This window comes from Cladophialophora yegresii, assembly GCF_000585515.1.
Source record: "Cladophialophora yegresii CBS 114405 chromosome Unknown aczIN-supercont1.5, whole genome shotgun sequence".
Lineage (NCBI taxonomy): Eukaryota > Fungi > Ascomycota > Eurotiomycetes > Chaetothyriales > Herpotrichiellaceae > Cladophialophora > Cladophialophora yegresii.
The window spans coordinates 3,180,934-3,197,200 of record NW_006913049.1 but is presented as its reverse complement, the minus strand read 5'-3'; the positions used below and the strand labels follow the sequence as shown (position 1 = coordinate 3,197,200).

The 16,267-nt window shown below is 54.1% G+C and overlaps 7 protein-coding genes across 7 annotated transcripts; 5 read left to right on the top strand and 2 right to left on the bottom strand.

Annotated features, from left to right (window-relative positions):
- Positions 1–873: 873 nt before the first annotated feature.
- Positions 874–1,620, top strand: A1O7_07881 (protein bli-3; the record flags this gene model as incomplete). The annotated part of the gene is made up of 3 exons (XM_007761877.1): positions 874–890; positions 970–1,120; positions 1,201–1,620. 3 exons carry the CDS (start codon positions 874–876, stop codon positions 1,618–1,620), a joined length of 588 nt encoding a protein of 195 aa, XP_007760067.1.
- Positions 1,621–2,653: 1,033 nt separating this feature from the next.
- A1O7_07880 (uncharacterized protein) lies at positions 2,654–4,720 on the bottom strand (the record flags this gene model as incomplete). Its single annotated transcript, XM_007761876.1, has 1 exon — positions 2,654–4,720. The coding sequence occupies one exon, from the start codon at positions 4,718–4,720 to the stop codon at positions 2,654–2,656; it is 2,067 nt and encodes a 688-aa protein (XP_007760066.1).
- A 1,525-nt stretch (positions 4,721–6,245) lies between these two features.
- On the top strand, positions 6,246–7,169 carry A1O7_07879 (uncharacterized protein; the record flags this gene model as incomplete). The annotated part of the gene is made up of 1 exon (XM_007761875.1): positions 6,246–7,169. One exon carries the CDS (start codon positions 6,246–6,248, stop codon positions 7,167–7,169), a length of 924 nt encoding a protein of 307 aa, XP_007760065.1.
- Positions 7,170–7,998: 829 nt separating this feature from the next.
- A1O7_07878 (uncharacterized protein) lies at positions 7,999–9,327 on the top strand (the record flags this gene model as incomplete). The annotated part of the gene is made up of 3 exons (XM_007761874.1): positions 7,999–8,258; positions 8,305–8,737; positions 8,788–9,327. 3 exons carry the CDS (start codon positions 7,999–8,001, stop codon positions 9,325–9,327), a joined length of 1,233 nt encoding a protein of 410 aa, XP_007760064.1.
- Positions 9,328–10,563: 1,236 nt separating this feature from the next.
- Positions 10,564–11,220, top strand: A1O7_07877 (uncharacterized protein; the record flags this gene model as incomplete). Its single annotated transcript, XM_007761873.1, has 2 exons — positions 10,564–11,020; positions 11,099–11,220. The coding sequence occupies 2 exons, from the start codon at positions 10,564–10,566 to the stop codon at positions 11,218–11,220; spliced, it is 579 nt and encodes a 192-aa protein (XP_007760063.1).
- Positions 11,221–12,198: 978 nt separating this feature from the next.
- Positions 12,199–13,971, bottom strand: A1O7_07876 (uncharacterized protein; the record flags this gene model as incomplete). Its single annotated transcript, XM_007761872.1, has 1 exon — positions 12,199–13,971. The coding sequence occupies one exon, from the start codon at positions 13,969–13,971 to the stop codon at positions 12,199–12,201; it is 1,773 nt and encodes a 590-aa protein (XP_007760062.1).
- Positions 13,972–14,261: 290 nt separating this feature from the next.
- On the top strand, positions 14,262–15,845 carry A1O7_07875 (uncharacterized protein; the record flags this gene model as incomplete). Its single annotated transcript, XM_007761871.1, has 1 exon — positions 14,262–15,845. One exon carries the CDS (start codon positions 14,262–14,264, stop codon positions 15,843–15,845), a length of 1,584 nt encoding a protein of 527 aa, XP_007760061.1.
- Between the last annotated feature and the right edge of the window lie 422 nt (positions 15,846–16,267).

Here is a 16,267-nt window from a genome sequence, read left to right as displayed (position 1 = left end):
ATGTCGGGACATCCGGTCGATCATGATGAGCGAGCTCCGTGTTGTTCAGCTGCGCTGCAGCTTCGAAAACGAAGGCTTGGTGGGAGGAAGCATAGAAGAGGTACCATCTCGTCTGCGCTGTCCATTCTGGTTGACCAGGTCAGATGAGTAGATGAGCTCAACACACGAGCGAGTTCTCCAACGTCATCTGCTTACCCGCCTTACGATGGGCTAATATTACCTCGCTAGTTGAGTTTGAACTCAACATGTAGCAATGCAGGTCCCAGCGAAAGAGGCCTGAGCTGCCTCTGGGGGCCTCACGAGCCTCGCACCACTTGGGTGCACGAGTGTTGACGTCATTGGGTCGGACGACAATCCGATCAGCCTTACCAGTCGAAGCAACGACATGTCGTCAACCACGAGGTGTAAGGACCATGGCTCGCTGCTGGACAATGTCAAACAGCAGCCGAGACGGCTCCGGTAAACAGCTCCTTTCAGACTCGCAAACAAACAGAGAGAAAAGAAGCCCTGCATGATTGGGCAAGCGGGAGCCGCATATATCAATGACGCAGCTGTACCTGGACCATCTTCTCTGGCAGTTGTGAGCCCCTCAATCGTCGAGCGAAAGCTTCTTGAGCATGATCGAAACTTCACGCTTACCCCACGGTTGACGCGATTGCCCTCGGAGCGTGTTGCCTCGTACCATCTCCTACCCCATCGACGTCACTTTTTCTCACGGCAGACTCCCACATAACTTCAGTCGCGATTCTCATTTACTTCATTCTTCCCTTGCTTGCACTCAGACTCTTAAACTCTTCCTCATCTATTGGTTTCAAACTCGACCTGACTTCAGATTCTAATCAACTCACACTCAAATCACAAACTACAATCATCATGGCATCCTCAGATCCGTAAGTCATGACACTTGTTACCGCAGTTGTCTTCCCTCAAGAGATCTCGCAGAAGCTGACACGAGGCATGGTCCAACAGATACACGCAAAAGAACAAGGATGAGCCCGGCACCGAGGAGAAGATCAACGCCCTCAGCGACTTCGTCAAGTCTTCCAAGTTCGGCATGATGACCACCCGCATCGCAGACTCCGGCCTGCTAGTATCAAGATGCATGGCAGTAGCGGCTCAGGTATGTTTTGGCCCATAGTCCCGTGTTATGCAAATGTAGGCAAAAAGCACAGCCATACTGATATTGTTGTCTTCCCAAAGGAATCCGGCGGCGTCGACTACCTCTTCCACACCAACACGGAATCCGGCAAGACCGACGACCTCAACTCGGACGAGCACGTCAACATCTCCTTCTTAACACCCAGCGGCGCGTGGGCCTCCATTTCCGGCACCGCCAGCATCATCACCGACCGCGACACCGTCAAGAAATACTACACCCCGACGTTGAAGACCTGGTTGGGCGATCAAGGTGACGGGGTCCACGACGGAAGCGAGAACGATCCCCGGATCGGCATCATCAAGGTCAAGGCCTTGACGGCGACGTACGCGCTGCCCAAGGGATGGAGTGTCGGACGGGGCATTGAGATCGTCAAGGGCGCCATCACAGGCGAGACGGCCGAGGTTTCTCAGCTGCGCGAGATTAGCGAGCAGGAGATCAAGCAGTGGCGAAGCTCGCACTAGAACTCCTACTCCCATATGAGTGTCATTTGACGGACGCCAGACCTCGTGGAGTGATAAGCATATGCGGGAGTCATAGGTAGATCCTGCCTGGCACGAGATACGGTTCAATGCAAGACCCGCAAACTACTTCGTAATACACTCCATGGCACAGTACGGTACGGAAATGCAAATGTGATCCAGAAGACATTGCGACCGTCTGGACTTTGAGGCATAGTTGAATGCACATCGACCAAATACCGTACCACGTATTCCGTACACCCGCCTGATGCTCGGTGCTCTCGCCGTGTCATTGGAAAATGTTGTGGCCTAGCAAACGCACTGGAATGCCTATCGAGATTGTCCTTATGCCATGCCGCGAGAGGAGATTCTCATAAGATTTCGTGCTATGTTGTCCGCACATGGAAGGTGTGAGGTCTATTTTCACCTTCCTGATTTCGTCCTCTTTCATTGCTCCCGATTCCTTCCTTCCATACCCTGTGCGAGGCTGTGGAGCACCAATTAGGCCGCACCGGCAGAATGATCCTTTTCACATTCACGATTGTACACTTCCATCCTAGATGTACACAGTCCCCCGAACCAAGAGACTCTGGGGACAACACATATCGTCACAATAGGGATTTGAGATTTCCACCGGCTCACCGCAAACCAGTCATACACGGGGTATTTGTCTGTGCCAATTGTTTCGAGATGATAGCCTCTTGCCTTCTCCTGCGCCACGGCAAGACCAGGCAAGTTTGCTCCCCCAGCTCCATTCTCCATTTCGATGCAAATGACAGTAAAACACACATGAGAAGTAAAGTGCAATGAGGTGAGTCTTGCATTCAGTTCCGTCGGCAAACGCTGTGCGCGAGTTCTCGGACAATCCGGACCGGCCGCGGTGGGGCAGAGCCGATGGGTGAGTGTCGCCTTCCCAGATGGTCGTCTTCTCGTGCCAAATGAAGCCCAAGACGCGCAATGGTATTACGGCCACACCGGGGCGTTTCTCACTTTCGATTTCCGTCGGTCATACCCTCAAGTCGGAGCCGGCCATCAATTAACGCGACCCTCGATCTCCGCCAAAACCCCTGCCACCCGATGATCGTCCACCACCAAGGCCCCCTCGCCCGAACCCGCGGTTATCCTGTTCAAATCCATCCCGTTCGCCAAACCTATCTCTTCCTCGTCCACCAAAGGACCGCCCACCACCGAACGTGCCCCTTCCTGGGCCGCCAGCGTCTTGGCCGAATGGATCGCGCTCATCAAACACTTGTCGTCTCCCACCACCACCGAAGCGGCCAGTGCCACCAAAGCCGGTGTCTTCTCGGAAATGCAGGCCCTGAACGCCGCCAAAACCGATCTTGTCGGCCCATGAGCGCGTCACCGAGGGAGGTGCTTCGAGTCCCCATCCGTAAGTAGCGAGTTCATTAACCTGGTTGACAATCTCCTGCTTCGATGAATTGCCACCCTGGTTGAGCACAGACAACAAGCTCTGGTACGCCCTCGCTTTGTCGGCTCTCGACACCTGTTTCACGCCGGACTCGACCATCTGCATGATCTTAGCAGTTTGAGCTGAAAGCTGGCTTGGCTGGGTCATGTCGAGTTTGGCAGTCTCCAGGCTATCGTCTTCGCTGATATTCTTCGCATGGATTGAATTGGCCAACTGTCTGTAATCATTGCGCTCGTCATTCTGGAGCAAAAGCCAGCCTTGACCGGGTTTTCCAGCGCGCCCGGTCCGACCTAATCGATGAACGTAATCTTCTCGTCTGTGTGGGGCGCCGACTTGAATGACATGGGAGACGTTGGGGAAATCCATGCCTCGAGCCGTCACGTCGGAGGAGACCAGGATTGCAGACTCGGCCTGACGGAACGCCTGCGAGTTGGCTGTTCGTTGTCGCTGGTCGAGTTGGGAGGACATTTCGATGATCTTGCAGGGCGCAAGTGGGTGCGGCGCAAATAGGCCACCCCTTGCTGAAGGGTCACGGAAGTTGCGAAGAGTTTCAAATGCTATTTTGACTTCGTTGAGTGAGCGGAAGAAAGCGATGGCTTTGAAGGGCATGTTATTCTCCGGATCTTCTTTATGGGCCTGGATTGCTTTGTAGGCGATTTCCGTGAGAGCTGGGAGTTGGTTTTGTAGACCAGGCAAGAAAACAATGTGTTGAGGTACAGACTCATGCGTGGCGGCCTCGGCTGGGTCGACGGTGCGGACGAACTTGAAGTCGGGCTTCATGGTCTCTCTGACCAGACCGACGACGGATCGAGGCATGGTGGCGGAGAACATCAGGGTCTGACGATCTTGTCGCGTCTGCTTCGGCATGTAACTCTGGATCTCCCTGATATCATCGGCAAAGCCAATATCGAGCAACCGATCAGCCTCGTCCAGCACGAAGGTCTGTATGTTTTCCATGCTCAGCCCATTGTAAGGATCGGACAACAGATCCTTGACTCTTCCAGGCGTGCCAACCAGGATATGACAGCCTTGTCTCTGCATCAACTTGAGATGGAATTGTTTCTGAGTGCCGCCAACAGCCAGTTGGACTTGTACACCAGTGCCTCGCACAATCTTCTTTGCCTCCTCGCCAATCTGCTCGGCTAGTTCTCTTGTCGGGGAGATGATGAGGGCTCTTGTATCACCTATCGAGGGCTGTTTTCGGCCGAACGCAGGGTCTCGGAGCATTCGTTGGACGATTGGCATGAGGAAAGCTAGAGTCTTGCCTGTTCCGGTACGAGCCTGGGCAATGACATCTGTACCGTCGAGACATTCGTTGATGGTCATCCGCTGGACTTCTGTCATTGTATGTATGCCCATCTGACTGACGAGTGTGTTGATAATTCTCTGATCGATGATGCCAGCATCACCGAGCTCTTGAAACCTGGTGAATTCTCGCTTAGTGGCTGAGATGTCCTCTGCGCCGAAATCTTCAGCGCGAGCATTTTCTTCAGCATACGCTTGGGCTTGTTGTAGATACTGCGACTTGGAGGAGAAATGGCTGACCGCGACAGGTCTTGAGATAGATCTGAATGTTGAAGGTACAAGTTGTGTTCGGACAGAGAGCTGTGAAGCTGGAGGGAGAGACCGGATTGCCCTTAGAGCACATCGCCCATGCCGGGCTGCGCCATACATGATGGCTGAGAGGAAAAGACAAGTCTACTCTCGGTTACCAGCAATCGCAATACTCTCAGATGGAAGACAAGACTAAACAGGGAACGAAGGGGTCAAGATGCTGGAAGTACGCGATTGAGATGTGATGGACGAGTCGAGAATATCCTGCGATCCCAAAATTTCTGTGAGAACCGAAACACCAGCGGCGATTGGGCGCTATGGACGTGGGTCCGTCCATTCCCCGCCGCACTAGCCTCTTTCATCCAATAGGGGCAGATCTGCTATGAAGATTACGGATCAGCATACAGCTGCATCCGCAGGAGTACTCCGTACGTACGAGAGTTTAAGCAGAAACCTCCATCTCAAAATGCCAGTTATGTCACAATGATTATTTTCGAAGGAGTGAAGTTGTGTCGGATCTCTCGCCTAGCAGCTTGATCCTGGTGAAATCAGGCTGAGTACATGTACTCGAGTTCGAGATCGATGTTCCAAGTCAGGGAGACACCAGCACCTCCTCTGTTGGGGAGGTCTTCTTCACAAGACGAGATTCTCGGTCAAAGTAAATATCGGAGGTCGGAGGTGAAATCGGAGACACAGACGAATTCACGTCAACGATGCTTCATGGCGGCTCTCCCTAGCCAAACATATACTCCCACAGAGACGCGTTCAATCCACACCTTCGTCCCCTCTAGTGCTAACGGCTTACCTAGAGTAACGCCGGCTCCAGTGCTGGGAGATATTGCGTGGATAGTGAACAACCGCCTCAGGAAATTTCGGCCGGTCGCTTCCAACATCGGTTATCCTCGGGAGGGCGGAAGTGGCTGGATGGCACGTTATCTCTCTATAGCAAGTGATGGTACGAAGTATTTGATAGCATATTCCCATCAGACCATTTTGTGCGTTGGTCTGGTGAATACCTGCACCGCAGCAACCCATGAACCCTCTCCATGGCTCCTGGGCAGGCAACGTAAGACGCCCTCGCACCCCGAGTTCGACAAAACTCTCTTCCCGTCTAAACTGTTTGACCGTCCGGAGGGAAGACGAGGTTTCCAAGGCGACGGACAAGCCGGCCGGCTTGCTCTTATCGTTGCCCGACGGCCAGATCCGGTAGACTCGGCCTATTGTCCGACGAGCCAATGGAGCGCCCTTTAACTCGCATCCGTGCAATCATCCCCCGCAGCCACCTCCATCAAACTCCATCAAGCTTCGACGGGGTCCCAGCGGAGTAGAGCGCCCCATGATTCGAGGAATTGAGGTCGTCAAACAAACCCTTGGTGGGGAAGAGCCTTTGAAAGGTCGCAAATCCGAGGCCTAGGACAGGATAGCGAGTACGGAGTACCACTTTTCGCCACTTCACACGGGTTGCCCGTCCTTGGAGAACCATATATACAGAGGACTGCCCGCAACTGCTGTTCGGCCTGAACTTCTGTCCTGAGGTTACCTAGGTTTGAGACCACTCATACCAATCTAGACACTCTTTCCGCTCCAGACCTATCCTATCCCGGCCAATACACTCGATACACTCACCACCACCACCACCACCACAATGGCTCCCCCAACAGCCACGTACACCTATGAAGAGACGAACCCCATGGGCGGCCCCGAACCGGGCTTCGACACCGCAGACGCTCAACCAGAAGGCACGGCTCCCAACGAGCCCAAGTTGACCCAGCGCGGCGCGGTCGCTCAGATGCAAAAATTCCCCTCCCCTCCCCGCTTCACCGACAAGTACGAAGAGCGAGCATACCTGAAAGGCCGGCTCGCGCTGGCGTTCCGCCTCTTCGGCAAGTATGGCTTCGACGAAGGGGTGGCAGGACACATCACGCTGCGCGACCCGGTCGACCCACACACCTTCTGGGTGAACCCCTTCGGGTTGGCATTCTCACAAATCAAAAGCTCGGACCTCATCCTGGTCGACCACGAGGGCAAGGTCATCGACGGCGGGCCGAACAGGCTGCTCAACCAGGCCGCCTACATGATCCACGCCGCCGTGCACAAGGCCCGGCCGGACGTCATGTGCGCGGCCCACAGCCACAGCATCTACGGCCGGGCGTTTTGCGCGCTGGGCCGCCCCATCGACATCATCACGCAGGACTCGTGCGCGTTTTACAACGACCTAGCCGTCTACAGGCAGTTCAAGGGCGTGGTGCTCGCCAAGGAGGAAGGCGAGAACATCGCGGCCGCGATCGGGAACAAGAAGGCCTGTCTGTTGCAGAACCATGGCCTGTTGACGTGCGGACAGACCATCGAGGCGGCGCTGTTTTGGTTCGTCAGTCTCGAAAAGTGCTGCCACGCGCAGTTGATGGCCGATGCGGCCGCCGCAGGGCGAGGTGGCGAGACGGTCAAGATCGATGACGAGGATGCTGCGTTCACTTATAAGAGTGTGGGCACGCCCAGGGCAGGGTGGTTCAGCGCGAAGCCCATGTTTGATGTTATGATTCAAGAGATTGGCGATGAGTATTTGAAGTAGAGGGCCGTTTCCGGAATGGGCGCTTGCTAAATGAGCAGCGCTGAGCAGTAGAAATGGGCTGTGCACCACGGCGAGAGGGGAAGATGTGAAAATTGGCATGCTCTTCGTTTTTTGTTGTCGAATCAGCTTGACGAATATAAATCCGTATGCAAAAGCTATGAACTTGAAAACAAAGCTCGTTATTCTTGATGTGACTCTGACATTACTCGAAGAGACTTCAACGCATCTCGTGTACGATCAGCTCTTCCCTGCTCCGTCTCCTCGAGCTGGAGTGAACGCTAGTGTCGTTTTGTTTCTAGGAGTCATGGCTTTCCCACCTCTCAGTTCGCCATCAAGTATTTTGAGGTATAGAGGTGCTTGCCTCCTTGTTCGTCTACCGAACATGCTGCATGCCCAAGTTCGCCTCAGCCAGCTCGTAATGGGTACGCGATAGGCGCGGGGCACTTGGGAGGGGTCAGGGTCAACTGTGGAGAGAATGTGGGGTCCAAACATCCTCGGCTCAGTCTGGGTTTCAATTCCGGATGTCAACAAAGGTACCGCACGAGCGGTTGTACATCCTTCGTCGGAAGGCGGCTGCCTCAAGCGAGGTCTAAACAAGATACGCCGGCGGAGATGGATCGGGCATCCCAGGTAGACCTTGGTCTTATATAAATTTGCAGACAGATGGTCGCGACATGCTTTGGACCAAATGAGATTGACCATCACATTGTCGGCTGACGAAGACAATATACAACTCGATCTTGGTTAATGCCATGCGACATGACTGAGTCGACAGCTTAGCCGTGGTGTTGACCTCGTGATAGTGGACTCGCCGGGTAGACCAACAACAATGGCCAACAAACCTGCCCTGCTAGCCATCCTCGTCGGATTTGCAGCCCTCTTTTGGCAACTTCTCCTTCGTGATGCCATCTACAATGGTGCAGGACTTGGTCGCAAAGTACAGCCAATCTCAGACTTTCCATACAGATGTCATCGCGTAAGCGGAGACCCCAACATCCAAGCTTGCGAGGATATGTGGCTGGACCAGAAGTCCAGGACGTTGTATCTGGCGTGCTCGGACTCGATGGCGAGAAAACAGTGGATGCCAAAGTATGTCTGCCAGCTTGAAAGGAACGTATGCTGAGCATCTTTGTAGCATCCATCGGCTCAATGCTTCGGCGCGAGCACTGAACGACCATGTCGTGGCCATGGATATCGACAGCCCGACTGGGGAAGGAGGATATGCTTACCGCGTTCTGAAAACACCCGGTTTTGCTGGCGTAGATGGCGACGGGCGGATCCACGTCGTAGGCATGACCGGCACAACTTCAGCCTACGGGGTCAAGACCCAGATCTGGCTGGTCAATGCAAGACCCTCGGTGAATGCGAAGACAGGAGAACTCCTCGACAACACTGCTACTGGAGCAAATTCGACGATTGAGGTTTTTGAGACGCAGCAGGGGTCTGATAGCGTGGTACACCTGCGGACATATGCTGACCCACAGATTGCGACCCCGAATAACGTCGCTGTGGCAGAAGATGGCGGATTCTTCTTTACAAACGATCACGGGCCTCACAAGGTCGGCTGGGTAAGTGAAAGTCCCGAAAGTCCTTGCTTCGTGGTTGACTTGTCAAAAAGCAACATCACTTGTCCAGTTTCATTGGAACGGGCGACGTCTCCTACTGCTCGTCAGCGGGCGTGTGCAAGAAAGTTGCTCACGGCTTCAAATTTCCCAATGGTCTGCACCTTGGCAGCGACGGCCTCCTCTATGTGCCCAGTGCGGCTATAGGAGGCATCACCGTGTTCAGGCCGAAGCCCGATGGTTCACTGCTTCGGGTACACTTCATCGACCTGGATTATCCCCTTGACAACCTGTCCGAGGACAGCAACGGGGACATCTATGCCGCCGCCTTACCCAAGGGCATGCAATCACTGGCTGCTTTCGAAGACCCTTTGAACCAGAAGAGTGCACCTGCCGCGGTGTGGCGAGTAAGGAGGTTGAATAGAGACGTCCCGAACAAGTACCAGTATGAGTTGACAAAAGTCATTGAAGATGCTGAAGGGGAGCTTCTGCCGAGTACGACCACATGTGTTCATGATGCGAAGACGGGAAGGCTATTCCTGAGCGGTGAGTTGAGCCTCCACGCCAATCCTCGTCCTAGTGGATACCCTAACTAACACTTGCAGGTGTCGTGTCACCCTTCATCACCGTCTGCGAAAGGCACTGAGCATTGAAGCTCAAGCAGGTCTGCGGGAAAGGTGGATTGGATAGCGTCTAGAGCCTCAAAACAGCCGGCACGCCTGTCTGGTCACATTTCTGGCGAATGACAGGAGCTTGGCGACACACAACTGTTTGAGATCGCAATGACGAAAGCATTGCCGGCATCTGCGAGCTTATCGACAAAATGCATTCTTCAGGACGGGATTTCCCAGATGCATCGTCGTGCCTGCTGATCACCAGGCTGTCGACGTCAACGTTGGACACAGTTCACCATGAGCAAGGAAGCCACCACGGACGACAGTGAAGCTTTGAGCAGATCTGATCTCACGGCGAGTCGGAGGCAAATAACTGCCGACTGCCGATTTCCCACATCTTTTGCCTCATCTGCCAATCACTGGAGTGTTCTGACAGTGAGCAAAGGCCAAAGCTGCCCCCATTATTCCCTTGAGGCCCCTGTCCATCAGGGTCCTGCCCTTGCTCTCGCACCAATGATATATTCTCCTGCGCCTGACCTCGCACCCTGGCTGCTGCTTCTTGCGGACGCCTAAGCCTTGTCGCATGCGTCAGTCGCTTGGCTCTTTGACTTCCTTCGCTCGGCCACCGAACGAAACTCCCACCGTCTCGGCCGCAAAAGGTGAACCATTCCTGTTTTTCTTTGATGGCCAGGCTGGACGCCGCGCGCTTCACCAACAATTCCCCTTGGCAAGCCACATTCGTAAAGTAGGATTCCTCGCAGGCAGTACTCGTACCCGTCTGGGTCTGGTGCTTGAGTCACTGAGCAATGCGGGGACCGAGGGGTCGTGTCAAAAAGCTGAACACTCTCTGACCCTGGCTCTGAGCAGCAAGGAGGCGGCCGTCAAGAGACTGGCGATCAAATAAAAGGCCGGCCTGCAGTTGACGTTAAGCTACTCTGGTGCCTCCCATCACCTGCCTCAGTGAAAGAGTAAGATATTGTTGACTTGACGCGGCCCAGAACCAGAACCCATCCTCTCAGGCCTTCCATAACCTCGTATTACCTGGCTACAGGTTACACTTCCCATACAAAGCACGCGGTACAGCCTTCATCTGCTCGGTTCTCTGCGAGAATCTTGGGTGCAAAAAAAGTGCAGAATTGTTTGCTCTCTGGAACAAATTTACCAAAATCCCTCGCCTTGACCAGCTCTTCGGCTCTCAGACAGACCGTCCTCCGCAAGATGTCGACCGCTTCTTCAGCACCACCACCACCAACAATTGTAATCAACACTCCCGGCGCGCCAACCTCGACAATCTCCGCCCCTCGCACAGAACCTCCCAAAGAACAATCACGTCAGCGACCGCAGAAACCCGCCCTCGTCAAGCAATGTTACCTGTGTGACGAGCAGAACCCCGGCGACTTCTCGCCCACGACCAAATTCCTCGAGACCTGCCTGCTCTGCTCGCGCCACTTCTGCCCGATCCACAAGTCCGTGAACTGGGATCAAGTCTGCAACATCAACCACGCCGACTACTACCGAGAATGCCTCGAGAAGGCGCGACAAGAGTTGGTTTCGCAAGGCAAAGGAAACGACTCCAATCGACGCAGCCTGGCGGAGATGTTGATCAACGAGGGCGTCTACCCCAGCTTAGGGGAGCGGGAGAAGGCCATCTTCATGACCAGCCCGGTCAGCGCATGTAAGTATTTGCACGCCAATAATCATCCCATCACGTGCCCGAGGTGGACAAACTGACTAACACGTTGCGCGAAACCAGCCAAGATGCAAGAACTGGCCGAATACCGTAGCCTCGACGCCGCGATGCAAGGGACGAGCACCAAGCCCAAGAACCAACTGATAGAAGAGAAGGACTTTGTCGGCGCGGACATCGCCGTCTGAAATAATAGCACTGATGCGGCGTTGCGTATTTGGCCGAGCAGTTTGACTGACCAGGCATGCGGTATCCACATACGCAGTTCCAATATCAGTCAGAGCCATACCTCGTAGGGAGGTTGAGGTCGCGGTATGGAATGAAATGGAATGAATGAAACACATCAAGGATTCCCATTCATAGTTCGTCCTGGCAGTGTCCGAAGTATGTACTTGCGATCTCTCTTCCGCGTGGTCTAAATATCGTCCGAGTATCAATACGGTAGCCCTGAGTTGCGGCCATGGCGGACGGTACTGCCTTCCGAGTGATAAAAAGTGCGAGGCACATCATATACTCCGCGTGTGCTGTAGTAGATCTTGAAAATGTTGAACGCCGCCGACAATGCAAGTCCATCCCTGCAACTCCTTGACGCAAACGGAGACACGGCATATCCCCCTCAAATGCTCGTCTACAGCAGCAACTACGTCTAGCATGCTACGAAAGGCAAAGATGGAGGTAAGAAGAAGAAGAAAAAATTGAAAAGGAAAAGGAAAGGGAGGGGGGGAAAAGTCAAGTGTACTGTGTACTGCTCACACGTCGGAGGCATCTGTTTCAACCCCGGACTGGTCGATCGTGCGAACAATATCTACGAGTAGTCGACAATCACGAAATACTCCTGCCCGCGTAATAACCAAAAACACGACAGAATCCTGGTAGACACCCGCCCACCAGCCCAGCCTAGCCTTATTCCCATGGCTCATTAAGACACGATACTGTAGCCAACAGCGCTAAAGCTACCAAGGAGGAGAATAGCTAGCTGTCGACACACCTGCGCACTGACCATGTCCTCATCCTTTGATCATGCCAAACAACAGATAACACGTCCCGCCGCCGCCGCCATACCCACATTCTACGTGACCTTCCCTCCATGTAATCATGCTGTCTGTACCACACCAAACAAAACCCCCAACATCGCCTGCCATTTATCCTCTCCGTCCCTCTGGTAATCACATACAAGAAATCCGCTCCAACACGCCCATGGCGCGCTGGCCCTCGCGCTCAAACACGCCCACCACGCGCTCGGCCTCGGTGCGCAACCCCTCCTCGGCCCGCGCGGCGATAAACTCGATCCACTCCTGCACCGTCATTTCCTTCTCCGGGCTTGAGAGCTGCGCGCCCGTCAATGCGAGAAGAATCTCGTTCTCGGCGCGTGCGGGCGTGGTGGGCGCGAAGATCAGTTCCACGTCCGCGGGGATCCAATTGGGTTGGGCCATGAGCTTGCCGGGCGTAGAAGAAATGTCCTCAAGGCTGTGGTTCGGGTTGGCGTTGGGAGGAACGGCGGGCGAGATCGAGGAGGATGTTGGGATTGGAGGGCGCGACCGTGGAGAGCGCGTCGAAGGAGGGGCGTTCTCGATGTCGGATGTTGCTGTTGCTGGCGACGGGAAAGGGGAAGGTGAGTGGGTATTAGCCTGTTGAGTTTGAGTTTGGGGTTGGGTTGGTGCAGGTGAGGGCGTGGTGATAGATTTTGGCTGTATTCGTGATCCTGTTGTTGCTGACTGGGGTGTTATTTTCCTGGTGGATGCTAGTGACGAACGATTTGAGCGTGGTTTTATTGGCGTGGGCGAGTGATCCTGTGCGGCAACGGGGCTTAAATGGCGCGGTGAGTTCGTTACCCTGGGAGGAGTGTTCTTTGGTGGAATGTTTGGGTACGCGACTTCTGCCGCTGGGATAGGCTCAGCATCAGGCACAACTTGCTCCTCTTGGTCTTCGACTTCAGGCGTCCGATACATCTCTTCTGCCTGTAACAGTACAGGATCGGCGGCGACGCTTTTCGAAGTCTCTGCTATCGCCTGTACTGGCTCGGGCTGCATTTCAAGCTCAATTTCAGGTTGTGACTCTTCCTTCTTCGTCTTTGTGGATCGCGTGGTCTTGGCTTTCTTCGACTTTGTTGCCTTTGACCGACCTCCTGCGCCTTTCCGTTTGCCTTTCGCGGTTGCTGTAGATGCTGTTGACATGACCGACATGGTAGACATCTCACTCGCGTCGATCGAGTCATCCAGATCCGGGATATCCTCGAGGGCGACACTAGGAACCTCGGACAAGCTAGTCACGTCTTGCGAGTTTGACTGTGTTGATAACCGCGTCGAAGCCTTGGATGATCTCGACGTCCTTGACGCGCGTCCCTTCTTCGCTTTTGGGCGCTTAGCCGGCGCGGTATTCCCTGCGAACTGGAAGAAAACACAATCTGGCGATCGTCTATAGTGTTCTTGGAAAGCGTCGTCTTTTGGTTCCCAGCCATCTAGCGACAACTTGCAGTAAGCGCAGGACACATAATCCTCGCCCTCTGCAACGGGTGCAAAATGCCACCCCGCTTCGACCATTCTCTCCGTCTTGCATTTCCATGCCCGCTTTGACTCGTGTGGCCAGCCAATGGCAAAGGTTGCTCGCCTTGCATCTGTGAGGAGTTGACCCGTGGGATCTTCGATGGTATCGGGGTTTTGCTTCGCCTCTTGCGACGCGTTCATCAATATAGCCCACCCGCATCCTGGAGAGTGCTTCAAGTGCTCTTCGACCGGGTCATCATCGGCCTCCCACCCACCGAGTTGGCTTGCGCAGAGATAACAGATGGTGTTATCATTGCTGGATTTGGAGGGTTTGTAGTAGAAGCCCGCGCGGGCGACTTCGTCCGGGGTGGGTGTTTTGTGCGGCCAGCCGATTTTGGAGCGTTTTGTCGGCGGTTCGAAGGTCGCTAGACGCGACTCGAGCGTTGCGTATTCCATAGTCGATATATCGTCAACTGTGGTGGTCGTGCCGACGGTGTTCCTGTTTGATCGCATTCCGAGTCGGTATTGTTTGTTGATGTTGCTGAAGTTGGATTGGACCGCGTTGCGGCTTGGCACGTGACGCAATTGCTTCGGCTCAGCTTCCACTCGCGATCCACTCAACACCGACGCAGTCAGCCAGCTTCTCCTCCCTACGTCAACTGAGAGGGAAGCATCGTTGCAGCCAATCCCGTAATCTGGGACGAAATGGTTGCTGCTTCGTGGCAAAGGGACTTTTTCTCTACAAGATGACCTTACGGGCTGTGCCCAGCGTGTTGGGCAAGCGGGGACTGACGGAGGTCTATGGGTTCCCCTTGGTATCGTCCATCCCGCGCTTCCCTCTCAGCTCTGGCATCCGACACTACGCTACAGTAGAAGAAGACAGAGCAAGATCGGACGGCCCACCCCCCGGCTTCGATGCAGCCAAAGCGAAACAGAGTCCCAGTGAGACTCCTTCGAAGTCGTCGTCCCCCGCAAGCAGCTCCAGATCTTCCGGCAAGAAGCTCTCAAGCGACGGCTCCTCCAGACCCTCATCTACTACATCTGGTACGACTGACTGGGAAGAAAACCCCGATCTTAGCATATCCAAGTTCTCCGAGCTGCCGAGCAGGGACTTCGGTGTCAATCAGCACATCATCATAAACGAGGAGTTCAAGGAGGCATTGAGACAAATACTGTGGAAATTTCGGGCGCCAATACGCTACGCGTTCGCCTATGGCTCCGGGGTCTTCCCTCAAAGCTCAGGAGGGACTGGAAGCGGAGGAAGTTCCAAAGTACATCCGAATCCACCCGAGGCCGTTGCCAAAGTCCAGGATGGGAACCAGAAGATGATTGATTTCATATTCGGAGTTTCGTACACTCAGCATTGGCATTCGCTGAATCTTCAAGACAATCGAGACCATTACTCCTGGGTGGGCTCTTTGGGATCTTATGCTGTCACTAAAATCCAGGACTCTTTCGGCGCAGGCGTATACTTCAACCCTTATATTACGGTCAATGGGACTCTGATCAAGTATGGCGTGGTCAATCTGGATACTCTATGCAGAGACCTGTCAGAATGGGACACCCTCTACCTGGCAGGCCGCCTTCAGAAACCCGTCAAGATTCTGCGAGACAATCCGGCCGTCCGACTAGCCAATCAGGTCAATCTGATCGCCGCCGTCCGCACAGCGCTTCTTCTGTTACCACCTGAGTTCACCGAGAAAGAGCTCTACTCGACCATCGCCGGGATCTCGTATATGGGCGATCCCCGGATGACAATCGGTGGTGACGACCCCCGCAAAGTGCAGAACATTGTTACACATCAGTTACCGAACTTCCGCCGTCTCTACGCTCCCTTGATTGATAACCTTCCGAATATCACCTTTAACGACCCTGCCTGCTCGGACCGGGACTGGCTGAACAATCCAGATGTCAATGCAAAACTTGCCCAAAACATGGATCCAGTGACTCGAGGCCATATGGTTCGCCGCTTACCCAATGCCTTCCGGAAGAAGTTGTACTTCGAATACCAGTCCAAGTTCAGGATCCCAAGAGGAGAGTTCAACAAAATGCTCGAGGAGACCAAAGACGAGGATCCGGATCGAATTCGTCGACGAGAGGGTGGGGCGTTTGAACAACGCATCGCACAAGACACGGAAGGCGGTGGTCTAAGGGAAGAGGTCAAACAGGTAATCGAGCATACAGTCCGGTGGCCGAGTTTCATGCAAAGCCTGAAAGGACCCGTCACTGCAGGCTGGTCGAGAAGTTTGAGATACGCCAGGGAAAAAAGAGAGAAGGCGAAGAAGGGGGCTCAGGCGCAGTCGGAGGCTGACAAAGAAAAGAAAGAATAGCAGGACGGCGCAACAAGGCGGTCCCGAGGACGTAGATGTTTCAATGGTTGTGTAAATAGATGAATGACGGTGGACGAAGAGCAGCTACTTTCCTGCCCGTCCGATCTAGCAGAAGTACCTATAAAAGAATAGAAGACAGTACGGAAATCAACGACTCGCCAGCCGCGCGAGGCCTGGTAGACACTGCAAATACTAATTAAGTACCAACTGCGTCAATACAGGTGAAGGTGAAATGAAGATGACGGAAAGTTCTCCATATCATCACCAGGTTGCAAGGTACCATTCAGCCACGTTCAAATCAGCTTCACTTGACCTTGACATACTATATCTACTCTACCATTCCTCTGTCTCACTCTCATCTTCCTTGTGGCCTCTATACCCATTCGTTGCCCATCGTCACGTGTGACAGGTGCGCCCCTTTC